The sequence below is a fragment of the Mycteria americana genome, unplaced genomic scaffold (genome assembly GCF_035582795.1).
Source record: "Mycteria americana isolate JAX WOST 10 ecotype Jacksonville Zoo and Gardens unplaced genomic scaffold, USCA_MyAme_1.0 Scaffold_39, whole genome shotgun sequence".
Taxonomy (NCBI): Eukaryota; Metazoa; Chordata; class Aves; order Ciconiiformes; family Ciconiidae; genus Mycteria; species Mycteria americana.
The window spans coordinates 356,055-370,008 of NW_027445626.1; the positions used below are offsets into that span (position 1 = coordinate 356,055).

At 59.5% G+C, this 13,954-nt stretch overlaps 1 protein-coding gene and 1 non-coding gene across 2 annotated transcripts; one reads left to right on the forward strand and one right to left on the reverse strand.

Annotated features, from left to right (window-relative positions):
• The first annotated feature begins 1,447 nt into the window (after positions 1-1,447).
• Positions 1,448-12,807, forward strand: LOC142403561 (scavenger receptor cysteine-rich type 1 protein M130-like). The gene is made up of 8 exons (XM_075489808.1): positions 1,448-1,544; positions 1,592-1,774; positions 3,795-4,121; positions 4,208-4,522; positions 4,874-5,188; positions 5,797-6,069; positions 11,325-11,422; positions 12,730-12,807. The coding sequence occupies exons 1-8, from the start codon at positions 1,448-1,450 to the stop codon at positions 12,805-12,807; spliced, it is 1,686 nt and encodes a 561-aa protein (XP_075345923.1).
• Positions 9,602-9,690, reverse strand: TRNAA-CGC (transfer RNA alanine (anticodon CGC)). The gene is given in 2 exon segments: positions 9,602-9,637; positions 9,655-9,690. It is a non-coding gene; the product is annotated as a tRNA-Ala (tRNA).
• Positions 12,808-13,954: the final 1,147 nt, after the last annotated feature.

Below are 13,954 nucleotides of genomic sequence, written 5' to 3' on the forward strand. Positions count from 1 at the left end.
CTGTGGTCCAGGGGAGCTCAGGACCCGGGCAGAAGCAGCAGTGTGTGCTTGGGGGAGCCGTGGTGGGGGCAGGTCTCTTCTCAGGGTGCTGGCTGGGGAGGAGCGGGTGCCCTGGGTGGGTATGAGCTGGGGGTCAGTTTGCTGGGGGCCATTGGGGTGGAAGGAAGTGCCAAAGTCTGTGGGGCCACATATGACCCAGCAGGGTTGGAGCTGGGCATCCCCAGCCTTGCACAGCCCGTCGGATAGAAGGGAGCCCTGCACTGCCCTGGGGACAGCCTGGAGGGCAGTGGGCTCCCACCCTGGCACCTCTGGCTCCACCCAAGCAGGGGTTCCCCCAAACGCACAGTGCTGGAGCTCGGCACTGTCCTGACTGGTCCTGTGTCAGTGTTTGAAGGGGCTGTGGACGTGAGGCTGGTGGACGGCGACAGCCACTGTGCTGGGAGAGTGGAGGTGAAAAAACAGGGCCAGTGGGGGACCGTGTGTGGTGACGACTGGGACATGCAGGATGCTGCAGTGGTTTGTAAGCAGCTGGACTGTGGGTCTGCTGTTGGAGCTCCTCAGTACGGAGGCTTTGGGCCAGGGTCTGGCCCCATTTGGCTGGATGATGTTGGCTGTAATGGCACCGAGTCTGCCCTGTCTGACTGCCCACATGCAGGATGGGGTGAACATGACTGTGGTCATGCTGAGGACGCTGGAGTGATATGTTCAGGTAAGGGGACAGCCTGTTCTCCACCTTTGGGTCTGGGACAGGGGAAGGGACCTGGGTGTACACTAAGAGAGCAACAGGCTAACGTCACAGCAGGGCCCGTTGTGGCTGGTCGAACTGCCGAGCTGGGACTGTCATTGCTGATGTCCTCGGTCCCTGGGGAAAGCCCAGTGGGAGCCTGCCCCAGGGTGCCCCTACCCTGCCTGGCCCCCAAGGTGGCTCAGATGAATCCCTCAGTCATGCTCTGATGTGTCTGTTGGTTCCCAAATTTCTCCTCCCTTTCACCCAGGACCCATCTGGCAGCAGTGAGGGCCAGGTCCCTCCATGCCAGAGGCGCCAAGAGTGACTCATGCAGCCACCCACAGCCTTGGGGAAGGGCATGAGATGGATGAGGAATTTTGGGTTGTGCCCCTGGCAGACAAGGGTCCCTTGGACCAAGCAAAGGTATTGTTTGGAGAGGAGGAGTGCTGGGCTTGGGCAGAGGAACAGGGTGGCACGTGGCACCTCATTCCTCCCCCAGGGTCACCCCACAAGAGCATGTCCAGGGGGACAAAAGCCCGTCCAGGAGTGCTGCCTCTCTGCCCAGCCTCTCGTGTCTGTCCCAGCCTCTGGCTGCCTTGCGCTTTTGGGTTTGCCAGCACTTTACTGGCTCTCCTCTGTACCTGCCCTTGCACTGGGAGCTCGTGTAAGCCCAGGGTTGCTCTTCTGTCCACTCTTCTGCCCTCTGCCCAGCTGTTGGCCATGGACATGCGTGCCCAGCAGTGCACTCTGGTCATGCCTGAAGACCTCTTTCCCGGCAGGCGCCGGAGCGGGAGGCTGGCACAGACACTGACCACAGGTACAGCCTGACTGTGCCTTTGCCCTGTGACATGTCTCATCTACCAGCAGCACACCAACAGCCCAAGACCCCCCTGGCACGGTGTGCATTTGTGGTGGCACCAAGGAGTTCCTCACGCTGGGCCCTGAGCTTGGTGGGGCAGAGCAGGCTGCAGCAGCCAACAGTGCCTGGGACCATTTCCCCAGACTCCAAGTGCTCTGGCTGCTGCAGTGGCCAGGGACCAGCGCTGGGTAGCCCAAGGTCTCTGGGGCAGCAGCAGTTTGTCTGAGAGATTCCTGTGGCTGTGAGTTTGGAAGAGAAGCAAGCCCACAAGTGCTGTGCTGATTTCTGAGGAGCAGCAGGGGGGGAACGATGTTTTTGTGCCATCAGCACCCCCTGAGAGCAGCTGGCGTGGTCATGGGGCTTTTTGCCTTTGACCACCTTGGAGATCATATGGGACATGATCAGGGGACTGCCAGAGGGTTGTGGGAACACTCAGGGGTCCTTGTGTGCTCCAGGATCTGTCTGGCTGGTCAGAGGGAATAGCCCCTACTAAGGATGTACAGTGATACATGATGAGGACGCTGGGAAAACTGTTTGCATTTCACACTTTGATCCCAAATTTGCCAACATGGTCTGCAGGCTCTTCAGCGAGTCTGCAATAGACACATACCCTTGAGTGCTGTGATGGTGTAGAGAAGGGGTGCTGGGGGTCCTGGATGTGTTTGTGTCACCAACACTCCCCCAACAGCTTCCTCTGGGATGTGCAAGGGGCCATTTGGTCACGGCTTGCTTGGAGGTGATGTGGGAACGTGGGCATTTAACTGCCAGAGAGCTCTCAGTGCTTTTTTTTTTTCCCAGGCTTTGTCCGGCTGGTAGAAGGGAAGAGCCACTGCTCAGGACGAGTGGAGATCCATGATGGGGACCAGTGGAAAACTGTCTGTGACTCCCAATTTAGTCCCAAAGCTGCTGACGTGGTCTGCAGGGAGCTGCAGTGTGGTGTGGCCCTGCCTGTTGCTGGGGCAGCTCACTTTGGAGAAGGGGTGGGTCCCATCTGGGATGGAGAGCTGCAGTGTGTGGGGAATGAATCCCTCCTCAACTCCTGCCCCAGGGGGTCCCGCAGGGACCAGCCCTGCACCCATATGAACAGCGCTGCAGTCACCTGCACACGTAAGGACACAGGGTGGGGTGTTGAACACCGGGGAAGTTCTGGGATTCGGGGAAGAGAGCAAGGACCGTGCTGGGCTGGGCGTGAGGACAGGAGGGCTGGTGGTTTTTCTGCAGCATGAAAATAGTGCAGAGGGAGAAGAAAGGCATGCTGTGCCTCTGGCCTCTCCGCCAGCTTCTGAGGGTACAAGAGCACCTATCCACCCTCAGTCCTCCTCCTCTCTCCCCAGAGTACACAGGCTTCATGCTGGTGAACGGCAGCACGGTCTGTGCGGGGAGGGTGGAGGTCCAGGTGCTGGGGACCTGGGGGACCCTCTGTGCCTCCCTCTGGGATCTCTCGGATGCCCACGTTCTCTGTCGTCAACTCAACTGCGGGTTTGCCGAGTCCCTTCCTGGAGGAGGGCATTTTGGGAGAGGACTCGGACCAGTCTGGAGAGACTCGTTCCACTGTGACGGGACTGAAGTCCACCTGGGACAGTGCCCAGTGATCACCCTGGGGGCCTCACTGTGCTCCCATGGGAACAACGCCGCTGTCATTTGCTCAGGTGAGTACCAGGAAAATGCTTTATTGAATCCGTTTGCCCCTTGTGTGTGACATGGCCACCCAAAGCAGGGGTCCCATGGCAGTACCAGGCTGAATTTCTCCCTGGAGAAAGCCTTGCTTTCCCAGGAGCTTTCTGGAGGGCTTCGCCAGCTCAGGCTGACGGTTCTCCTGTGGGAGAGCTGAGGACTGAATGGAGGCAGGCACCTGCCCTCAGGGCAGCGGCTTAGGCCCCCGATCCTGTGTTTCTATCCTGTGGGATGAGCCCAGGACAGGGCTGCAGGGCTCTGCTCCATCCCTCTGGCTGCAGAGAACCACATGCCATCCCCACAGAGAGCCCTGCAGAACATTATCCCACCACCCAGGCAGGAGCAGGAGGTGCCCCCAGCAGCAGCAGAGCTGGGTGTGAGCTGGAGAGCAGGCACGGGCTTTGCCCTCTCCTCTTGTCAGCACAAGGCTCAGACTTGTCCTGTTTGGTTGGAAAAGTCCCCCTTGCCCTCCTCCCTGAAGGGTGCCATGCTCCCCAGTGCTGCCGATGGCTGTGGCATCTCTGCTCTCCCCAGGCTCAGCCGGCTTTGCGTCCCTGCGGCTGGTGGGTGGAGGGAGCCGGTGCGACGGGCGAGTGGAGATCTTGCAGCGCGGGACGTGGGGCAGAGTCCTGGATGACCAGTGGGACGTGCAGGAGGCCAACGTGGTGTGCCGGCAGCTGCAGTGCGGACAGGCAGAGGCAGCCTACAACCCCCCAAAGGCTGAGCGAGGGACGGGCCCCGTAGGGCTGCGAGGGGTCCGGTGCACAGGCAATGAGACCAAGCTGACCCTCTGCAACACCTCCCTGCCCGAGAGTGCACTGGCGGAAGGGGTTGCAGAGGACGTGGGAGTCATTTGCTGGGGTGAGCAGTGCTTCATGGGCCCCCCAGATGATGGGGTGTGTGGGTAGCCATGCCCTGACAGCCACTGGGGTTTCTCCCCACTGCAGGGAGCCGGCGGGTCCGTCTGGTGAACGGGTCTGGGCGCTGCGCCGGGAGAGTGGAGATCTACTACCAGGGCAGCTGGGGGACCATCTGCGATGACGACTGGGACCTGGCTGATGCTGCTGTCGTTTGCCACCAGCTGGGCTGTGGAGGGGCGGTGGAGGCGGCCAGCTCTGCTCGGTTTGGGGAAGGGTCCGGGCAGATCTGGCTGGATGGCGTGACCTGCTCTGGGGACGAAGCTGCTCTCTGGGACTGCCCTGCCAGGCCCTGGGGGCAGCACGACTGCGGGCACAAAGAGGATGCGGGAGTCATCTGCTCAGGTCTGTGCTGGCAGCTGTGGTGGGAGACTGCTGCCGGGGAGGCCAGGACGTGGGGAGGGTCAGGCACGGCCAAGGCTGTCCCTGGCTGCCACTGAGCCCCGGCATGAGGCTGTGGACACCCATGCACGGGCACCCTCAGTCCCTCTGGGGCTCCCTGGGGAGCTCAGCCATCCCCGAGTGTTAGCAGGAAGGGCAGGGGTGTCTGTGCATCAGGGACTTCTCTCTGCCCCCGGGTGCAAGGGGCACGTGCTGGCCCTGCCCCTGCCTGGCTGAGGGCCTGGGGAGTGCAGAGGTGTCCTGGCTCCCACAGCCCCACACCAGCCTCTTCCCCTTTGCTGCCTTTCCTCCCAGAGTTCCTGGCCCTCAGGCTGCAGAACAGCGACGGCTGCTCCGGGCGCCTGCAGGTTTTCTACAACGGGACGTGGGGGAGCATTTGCTCCAACTCGATGACTCTCAGCACGGTGTCGCTGGCATGCAAGGAGCTGGGCTGTGGGGATGGAGGATCCCTGGAAAGACGCCTGCCCTATGGCAAGGTGTCTGGCCCTGCGTGGCTGGATAATGTGCAGTGTGGGGAGAAAACCAGCTCCTTCTGGCAGTGTCCCTCCACTCCCTGGGACCCGCAGTCATGTGAAGACCTGCGAGACGAGATCCACATCACCTGCGATGGTAACTCTGAGCCACTTGGGCACAGTGTCACCCCACCTCCTGCTCCCCTCTATGCACAGCCAAATGCAGAGGGGCTATTCCTTTCCATGTCAGACCCGTCTGCTGCCGGTGGCACAAACGTGACCAAAGCCACACAAGTGCAGCAGCAGTTGTAACCCAGGTTGCCAGCAGCACGTGGGGGAGGCAGAGGCATCTCCAGGGGAGGTCTCAGAAGAGATCAGACAGGCTTCAGAAGAGCCTCCCCTCCATAGACACACTACTGCTGCTCTGTGAACCAGGGACCTTTAGGGGCTGAGCAATCAGGGTCCCCCCAGTCCTGCACGTGTTCCCTGAATGACCGGGCTTCAGTTGCTGCCATGACCAAGATGGTACAGGGAGGCACAAGAAGAGCTCAGCCTAGCTCTCTTCTGCACCATCCCACACAGCAGCCCCTTCACTTCAGTGTTTCTTTCTTCAGGGGAACGCCCAGAAATGTCCCCGGAGCCATTGGCCCCATGCCCCAACTCCACGAGCTGCACAGGTATTGAGCTGCTCCTCTGTGTCCCCTTCTTGTGTGGCAGGGCTCTGCCTGCTGTCTCAGTGCCATGGGAGGTCTTTGCCTTCTCCAGACAGGGAGAAGATTCGTGCCGTGGGAGGCGAGGACGGGTGCTCGGGCAGAGTGGAGGTGTGGCACCGTGGCTCCTGGGGGACAGTGTGCGACGACTCCTGGGACATGAGGGATGCCGAGGTGGCGTGCAGGCAGCTGGGCTGTGGTCCTGCGGTGTCTGCCCTGAATGGGGCTGCATTTGGGATGGGGCAAGGCCCCATCTGGCTGGAGCAGGTGGAGTGCCGGGGGTCAGAGCCATCCCTGCAAGACTGCTGGGCCCGGCCCGGGGATGGCGGTGCTTGCCGGCATAAGGAAGACGCTGCCGTGCGCTGCTCAGGTGAGCGGCAGGGCTGGGACCCCTTGCTGGAGTATTGGCAGGGAGCTGGGGAAGGTGTTTTGCCCACTTGTTCCTGGCATGGCCCCTGACCTCTGAACAGCAAGAGCGTTCCTGCAGAGTGCAGGAGCCTTGTGCCAGGCAGGGAGCAGCCTCGGTGGAACTGGGTGTCCTCTGGGCAATGCCTGTGGGGCCCTGCAGCCCCAGGGCTATCCCCTGGGCAGCCTGTCCCACTTGGGCTGCCTGCCACCCAGAGCAGAAGCCCTGGGCCCTGTCCCGGTCTCCTTTTCTAGCACTACTGGAGAGGCAATTTGGGTGGGATATGTCAGGGACATCTACAGACACACACGTGGTGTGTTGGGGAGGAGGCTCCCCGGTTCCTGCACACCCACCCTCTCAGCCCAGCTCTCCTTTTCCTCCTCTGCAGCTCCACCCAGGACAGCAGCATCCCCAACCCGAGCAGGTAACTGGTCCTCTTGCCTGAGGCTGGGTATCCCTGGGGCCAGGCTGTGACCCACAGCTGGATGGAAGGGGCTCCTTGCTGGGCTGGGAAACTCCCAGGAGGAGGCACTGGGGTGGTGGTGGTGGAGTTGGGGAGGGTTGGAATGTACTCAGCAGGGTGGAAGCTTGCCCATCACTCCCCCCTGGGACCCTCCACCCACTGCTGCCTTGTGTGATGGGAGTCAGGGCTGGTGCTGCCCCCTCCTATCCCAGGCCTGGTGCTGCCCCTTCCATGTTCTTGCCCATACAGGTCCCACTCGGGGCCGTTTCCCCAGCAGCAGGAGAATCTCTGTGCCCGTCATCATCTGCATCATCCTGGGGGCCCTCCTCTGCCTGCTCCTGGCCCTCCTGGCTGGGCAAGTGCTAAGGGCCAGGTCGGGACGCAGAGGTGGGTCCTTCCACAGCAGTCCCAGGGGGAGACGCCTCCTGGAAGGGCTGTGGGGTGCTGTGGGGTGTCAGTGAGTGTCACAGGCAGAGCTGGAGGGGGTGAGACTGTGTGCTACCACCTGTCCCACGCACCACCCCATTGACTGCCTGGCTGTGGGGCACCAGCATCAAGGGTTGGAGAGAGCCCAGAGGCATGGGGGGCTAGCACTGGGGCAAGGAGAGAAATGGCAGACTGGGGACGGCCAAGGCTGGCAGTGCTCTGGGTAGTGCTGGAAGGGGCTCTGGGGCAACAGAGATGACAGGAGGCGTGTGGGGCAGTAGGGTCCATGTCTGAGGTGTCAGGTCCCCAGCCTGTCCCTCTGCCCAGCCCTGCCCCCACCATGGCAGGGCAGGGGCCCTGCTGTAGACCCATGGGGCGGATAGGGAGCAGCTCCAGGTGGAGAGGAAACATGGGAGCTGGTACAGGGTCAGACAAGGGGTGCATGTCCCAGGGGCCAGAGGGGCATGAGTGCTTTCTCCGAAAGGATGATGCGAGGGTGATGCTGCCCCAGATGATCTCCACAGCAATGTTTCCCTCACTGGGGGTGCTGCAGCCGTCCGTGGACAGTGCAGTGGGGCTGTGCTGTCAGACCAGTCCTGGGCTGGCTCAAGCAAGATGTCTGGGGAGCACAGTGGGATCCATCACCCCTCTGCCTCTCCCTGTGCCAGTCCTGCCTCTGTCCCCAGGCTCCTGGAGAGCTCAGGAGCTCTTTCCCGAGGCCGTGTACGAGGAGATCGGTTACAGCCCAGTGTGGGAGAAGCAGGCGAGGTTTCATCGCTCAGGTAGGTGTGGGTCCTCCCTGGAGGCACATCTGCAGGACCCTTTCCCCTGGCCCCAATGCAGAGGTGATCCCCTGAAGACCCCACACTGTGGTCCCTGCAGCACTGGGTCCGTGTTGTCTGTGGGGGAGCATCCAGAGTGTGGGTCCAGGAGAGGAGTTTTTCCCCACCAGCTTTGCCCGTCCCAACTGCACAGCCCCTCTCTTCCTGCCCCTGCACCCCATGTGACACCTGAGGAGTGAGGGAAGGGGCTGTGCTGACCATGAGACAGGTCAGTGGGGCTCACTCCATAAGACCTGCTGTGCATCTCTCCAGGCTCCTATGCAGAGGAGTCCCTGAGCCAGCTGCAGCCCTACCCTGGGGACACCAAGGAGGAGGATGGTCTGAAATCAGCACCGGGTAATGGAGACAGGAAGGTGTTGGTCTCCCTGTAGACATGTGACGGACAGAGGTGTCATTGAGTGTCACCATCAGAGATGGGGAGGACATGGGGGTCTCCTGTGGTGCTGCCAACACCAGTGTCTCAACCCTGTGTTTCCATGTGCATCATCCTATCCTCTACTCTGCAGAACATATCTTCTCACTGTCAGCACCTCCCCTCTCCTTTCAGATGTTCTTGTTGTGCCTGGAGGCAAACCAGCAGATGGCTATGATGATGCCAAGGAGGTTCCTGACTTTGGGGAGGGTGCTGCTCCTGAGCAGGGAGCTTGGGAAATGCCCAGGGTGCCAGAGGAGGGAGCAGGCTCCAGGGATGCACTTGGAGGTGAGAGGGAAAGATAGCGCTGCTGGTTCCTGGGGTGCCATCCCTGGTGCCACCCCTGTCGCTATGGTCCTGACACCCAAACCTCCTGGGGAGGGGGAACCTGCCGCGGGAGTTTTCCTTGGAGGGACTGTGGGTGGGAGAAGGAGCTGAATGTGCTGAGGAGCAGGGAGGAAGGTGATGTACAGACCCCATGGGCCAACTGCAATATCCTGCCTTGCTGCTTGCAGGGGGCAGCCTGCGCTCCCGGAGAAGTGCTGGGGTCCTTGGAGCTGAAGGAGACACCTCGTCCCTGTGCCTGGGGAGCATGGGCTATGATGATGCTGAAGAGGTGTCTGTGGCACATCCCCACGAGGACACAAAGGCTGTGACACGGCAGCTTGGTGCACAACAGTCCCTGAGCCCCAGGCCAGGAGAGCCCATCCCTGCTGTGCAGCTTGGCACAGCCAGGAGGGAGGAGAGCTCTGTGCAGCTGGGAGAGCTGTGAGCACCAGGGAAACATCTCCCTTTACCACGGGCAGCAGAAACCGCCTGCAGTTTCCTCTATTTTTATTCCCGCTTTTACACTGTGCGTCCATATTTGTTCTTATTAAAAGTCTCTGAGGGCTTTGACCCAGAGCTGGGGCTTGCCTGCCCAGATGTTGGGTCACCTCCGTGAGGCTGATGAGGGGGAGCAGAGAACGATGACACAGTGGTAGGCAAGGGGCACATCTCAGGGACAGCAGGCTCGGGGTCAGGCTGTGGGGCTGCGAGAGCCCATGGTCCCTGGGGAATAATCCTGCTGCTCACCCCAAAACACCCCAGCCATCCCCAGGGGGGATCACGGCCCACGGATTACCTCCCACAATGGTGAGGATGCAGCTCTGCTCCCCACTGCCCCAGCACAGGGTGCAGAGCCACTTTCTGGGACACACGGGCTGAGATTCCCTCTCCTCATGCTCTGCCAGGACGCCAGTCTCCATGGGCTGTTCCATGGGCTCCAGCCCGCACCTGCCTGAGGCTGGGGAGTCAGGGCAAAAGCAGCCCTGGAGATGCTGGGGATTGAACCCAGGACCTCCTGGACACCAGGACCTCCCACATGCGAAGCAGGCGCTCTGCCACTGAGCTACATCCCCTTGACACCTGCCAGCAGGAGAGACACTCTCCTCCCGTGATGTGTCTATGACGAGCACAGTCCTGTTGTCCCCTGCGTGCCCAGGGACCCTCTGCAGAAAACAGCACTTGAACCCTTCTGAGATGGGCAAGCTGGGACTGCCGCTGTGCTGGGGCCTGATCCTGGCACAGGGCTGCACTGCACAGTGCTGCCCCTTCAACGCCTCGGCAGGGCAATGGGGCAGAAGGAGGCTCTTGTGCAGGTGCTGCTCCCACGCTCTGGCCCACTGCGGGATGGGTCAATGGAGAGGAGAAAACCCCTTCCCCTGAGCCTCCTCTGCCACCCAGGGCAACACCCCTCTGTGCCACATCTGTCCCCAACTCCATAGCAGGAGCAGTGCAACAGGGTGAGGGAAATGCCCTTCCTGTGTTGAGGTACCCTCAGGCTCCGATGGCATCCCAGGGCATGCGGTGGATGGGACGTGGTGGCAGAAATCTTATATCCCTCCTCCAGGCACCAGGCCTCCCCCTGCAGCCCTCTGTTCCCCAGCATCTCTGGAGGTGACTTGAAGAGCAGGCTTCCATCTCCATGGGGCTGGGCATGGGGGTTGGGCTCAGGGACCTTCCCATTCCTTCAGCACTGATGACTGTCCTGGCAGCAAAGCAGTGCCCTGGGACAGCCCTGGCTGGGGTCTCTGTGGCAGGGTGGGTGAGTGTGTTCAGCTGGTAACTCAAAGGCTGATGGTTTGACCACATGCAGGGATGGTGTCCTCATGGTGGCACAGCTGGGACAATTGAGTTGCCCAATGCCATACCATAGATTTTTCCCTGCTGAGCCCCTGCCTGGCAGAGAGGGTTTGGGGGAATCAAAAGCAGACCACAGTGCCTGTGAACTTCTGGAGTGGTTGAGTGGAGTTAAGGGGATGGACTGCTCACCTCTTCTGCTTTGCACACATGACCCCAAAACCCATCCTCAGCAATGACTCTCCCGTTCTTGCTCAAGAAACACCTAGAAGGACTCTTCTGGAGCAGTGATAATCCTGCAGGCACTACCCCTGCGGCCAAGCATGTTCAAGCTCGTGCTCAAATCTGACAAGACAGTAACTGTGCTTGGACAGACAGTCTCTCCCTCTCACCACCTCTCACTTGCGCTCAGTCACAACAAAAGCCAAACTTCTCTGCAGGTGCATCCCTAAGGAGCCAGCTGTGAGGCTGCAGAACTGCACAGAGTTAGAACATGCACGTTGCTGTGCGACTGTAGTCCAGTATGTGCCATTCCTTGGCCTGACTGGGGAGAGGCTGAGGCTGGAGACAGAGGGAGATGTGCTGGGTCACAGCTGTCACTGTGTTCCTGAGGGGCGAGCAGGGCTCTGTAGCAGCAAGAGGTTGCAAGAGGGGAGCCCAGCAGCTTGTTGGAGCTCATGAGCAGGTCTTTCTTCCTCTGTGCAGGGACTGATGGCTGTGAGGGGCTGCAGCTGCTCTAGCCAGTGCAGTCTGGTGGGTGAGTCTATTTGGGCACGGCTTTGCCAGCTGTCCTTGACACATCAGAGGTCTCGCTGTGACAGACCTCTGGAGGGAGGATGCTGCCATTCAGGCCTCAGCTCCAGGGAGTGGATCTCCCTGGGACTGCGGTCACAGTGGCCTCCCCCATGGGCAGTATGCTCTGGTCTGCAAGCTGAGGTCCAGGTGAAGGATGTGTGTGAGCATGGGAGCAGTCTGTGCACCATCAAGACTGACAAAGAGGAGAGAGACAAGGTCTTTGCAGAGACCCCATAAAGGAAAGGTGCCAATTGCTGTGGACATGGAAGGAGGGACAGATGGAGAGCACCCCAAAGAAGCACTGAATGGAGAGTCCTGTTGAGGGGAAGGCTGGGGACTTGTGCAGCAGGAGGAAGGCTCCTTCTAACCCACAGATCTGCAGCTACCGTGCAGGGGCAGTGCTCTGGCAAGAGGTGAAGGAGCAAGGAGGGCTAGGGTAGGCTGGAAGAAGCAGGCAGGCTCTGCAGAAAACTGAGCGAGGATACCACTGTATCAGCCCAGGGCTGAACCAGGGACCTTTAGATCTTCAGTCTAATGCTCTGCCAGCTGAGCTACTTCAGACCTGCCCCAGCAGCCCTTGTCCCAGTTCCATCCCTGCCAGGCCACAGGCTGACACACATGAGGAGCATTCCTTGGGGAGGGTCCCAGGGAAAAGCTGTTGCTGGCCCTGGGCAGAGGGACCTGTCCTCTCCCTGCCTCCATGGCCAGGTGGGCTCCAGATTTGGGTGGAGGCCAGCTTACACTGGGCATGCCAAAATGTGTGTGGGACTTCAGTCCAAACGTGACAGTGGCAAAGCAGGTGGGCAGGCCAGGCACGTGTAACTGCAAAGGCTGAGGGTGGAAGAAGTGTGGGGCTGTTGGAAGACCTTATCTCCTTCCCCATGGAAGGCCTCCTCCCCACCCTTTTTTCCCCAGCTCAGCTTCACTCCTTTATTCCCAACTCTTCTACCTCCTCCCCTCTGAGCAGCGCTAGGCCATGGGGAAGGGGGGTTGTGGTCAGTCCAGAACACTTCCTGCCTGCTGCTCCTTCCTTCTCACACTTTTCCCATGGGGTCCCTCCTACAGGCTGCAGTCCTTCAAGATGAACCTGCTCCACTCTGGGCTCTCCACAGGCCACAGTTGTTTCAGGAATTACCCAACTTCTCCAGCATTGGGTCCTCCACAGACTGCAGGGCTTACATTGTCCACCATGGTCTTCTCCATAGGCTGCAGGAAAATACCTGCTGTGCTGTGGTATTCTCCATGGGCTGCAGGGGAATATCTGCTCTGGTGCCTGGACCACCGAGGGGGTGGTTCTCCTCCTTCTTCACTGACCATGGTGTTTGCAGGGCTGTTTCTCACACTTTTTTTTCCCCCTAACTCCTATTCCAGTCTGGCACTTGTGCCCCTTCTTAAATACATTTTCACACCCGTTCCACCAGCTTTGTTGCTGGGCTCAGTTTTGGCCACCGGTGGGTCTATTTTGGAGCTGTCTGGACCCAGCCCTGTCTGGCATGGGGTCAGCCCTTGGTCTTCTCTCACAGAGGTCACACATGCAGCCTCCGCGCTACCAAAACCTGGACATGGACACCAATGCACTGTGTAAATCTTTGCCTTGCTAAATGACGTCCCCTGGTCCTCCCTCATGAAGAGATCCAGCCTAGTTGCTGGGGAGGAAGAGAGAGCAAGAGAGAAGGCCTTGATGTTGTGAAAGCACTCTTCCGCAAATACCTACAACACTGGTGTATTATAAACACTGCGTTGGTCACAAATCCCAAACATGGCACCATACAGGCTGCTATGCAGAAAATTAACTCCATCCCAGCCAAAACCAGCACAATGTACCTGGAAATATTTCCCAGGATTAGCTGCTCTATCACCTTCCCAGGGCTCGGGGAGAGGCTGACTCGTCTCTTGTTCCCCAGGTCCTCCTTCTTGCCCTCCTTGAAAATAACAGTGACATTTGATTTCTTCCAGTCTTCGGGCATATCCCCATCTCAATGCTCGGTAAAAGATTCTTAGGAGTGTCCTTGCAATGACATCTGCCAGCTCCCTCAGCACTCATGGGTGCATCCCATCAGGGCCCGTGGACTTCTGTATGTCCAGTTTGTGTAAGAATTCCCTGACCTGATCCTCTTCCAGCAGGGCTATGTCTGCCTGGCTCCAGACTTGCCCCCTCATCTCTGGCACCTGGTATTCCTGAAGGCTGGTCTTGCTAGTAAAAGAGGAGGTGAAGAAGGCATTCAGTACCTCAGCCTCTTCCGAAAGAAGGAAGAGGCACCAGGAGAAAGAAGGAGAAGAAGGAGGCAAGAGGAGGACAAGGATGCAACAGAAGCAACAGGATTAAAAAGAGGAGGAGGCAAGAGGAGGTATGAGGAGGAGGAGGAGGCAACAGGAGGCCACAAGCAAAGGAGGAGGAGGAGGACTCAACAGGAAGAGGAGGCAATGGGATGCAAATGGAGAATGAGGCAATAAAAGGCAAGAGTGGGCAAAAGGAGGCAAGAGGAGGGAAAAGGAGATGGACATAACAGGACGTAAAGGACACAAGAGGAGGAAACAGGAGGAGGAGGAAGACGCAACAGGAGGCCAATGGAGTTAAGAGGAGGAGGTGGAAGCAAAAGGAGGCACGAGGCAGCCACTTGAGGCAAGAGGAGGAGGAGGAAAAAGAGAAGGTCCCCAGATGCAACAGGAGGAGGAAAAGGAAACAGAAGGCAACAGGAGGAAGAGGAGGTGTCAAGAGGACAAAAGAGGAGGGAAAAGCAGGAGGAG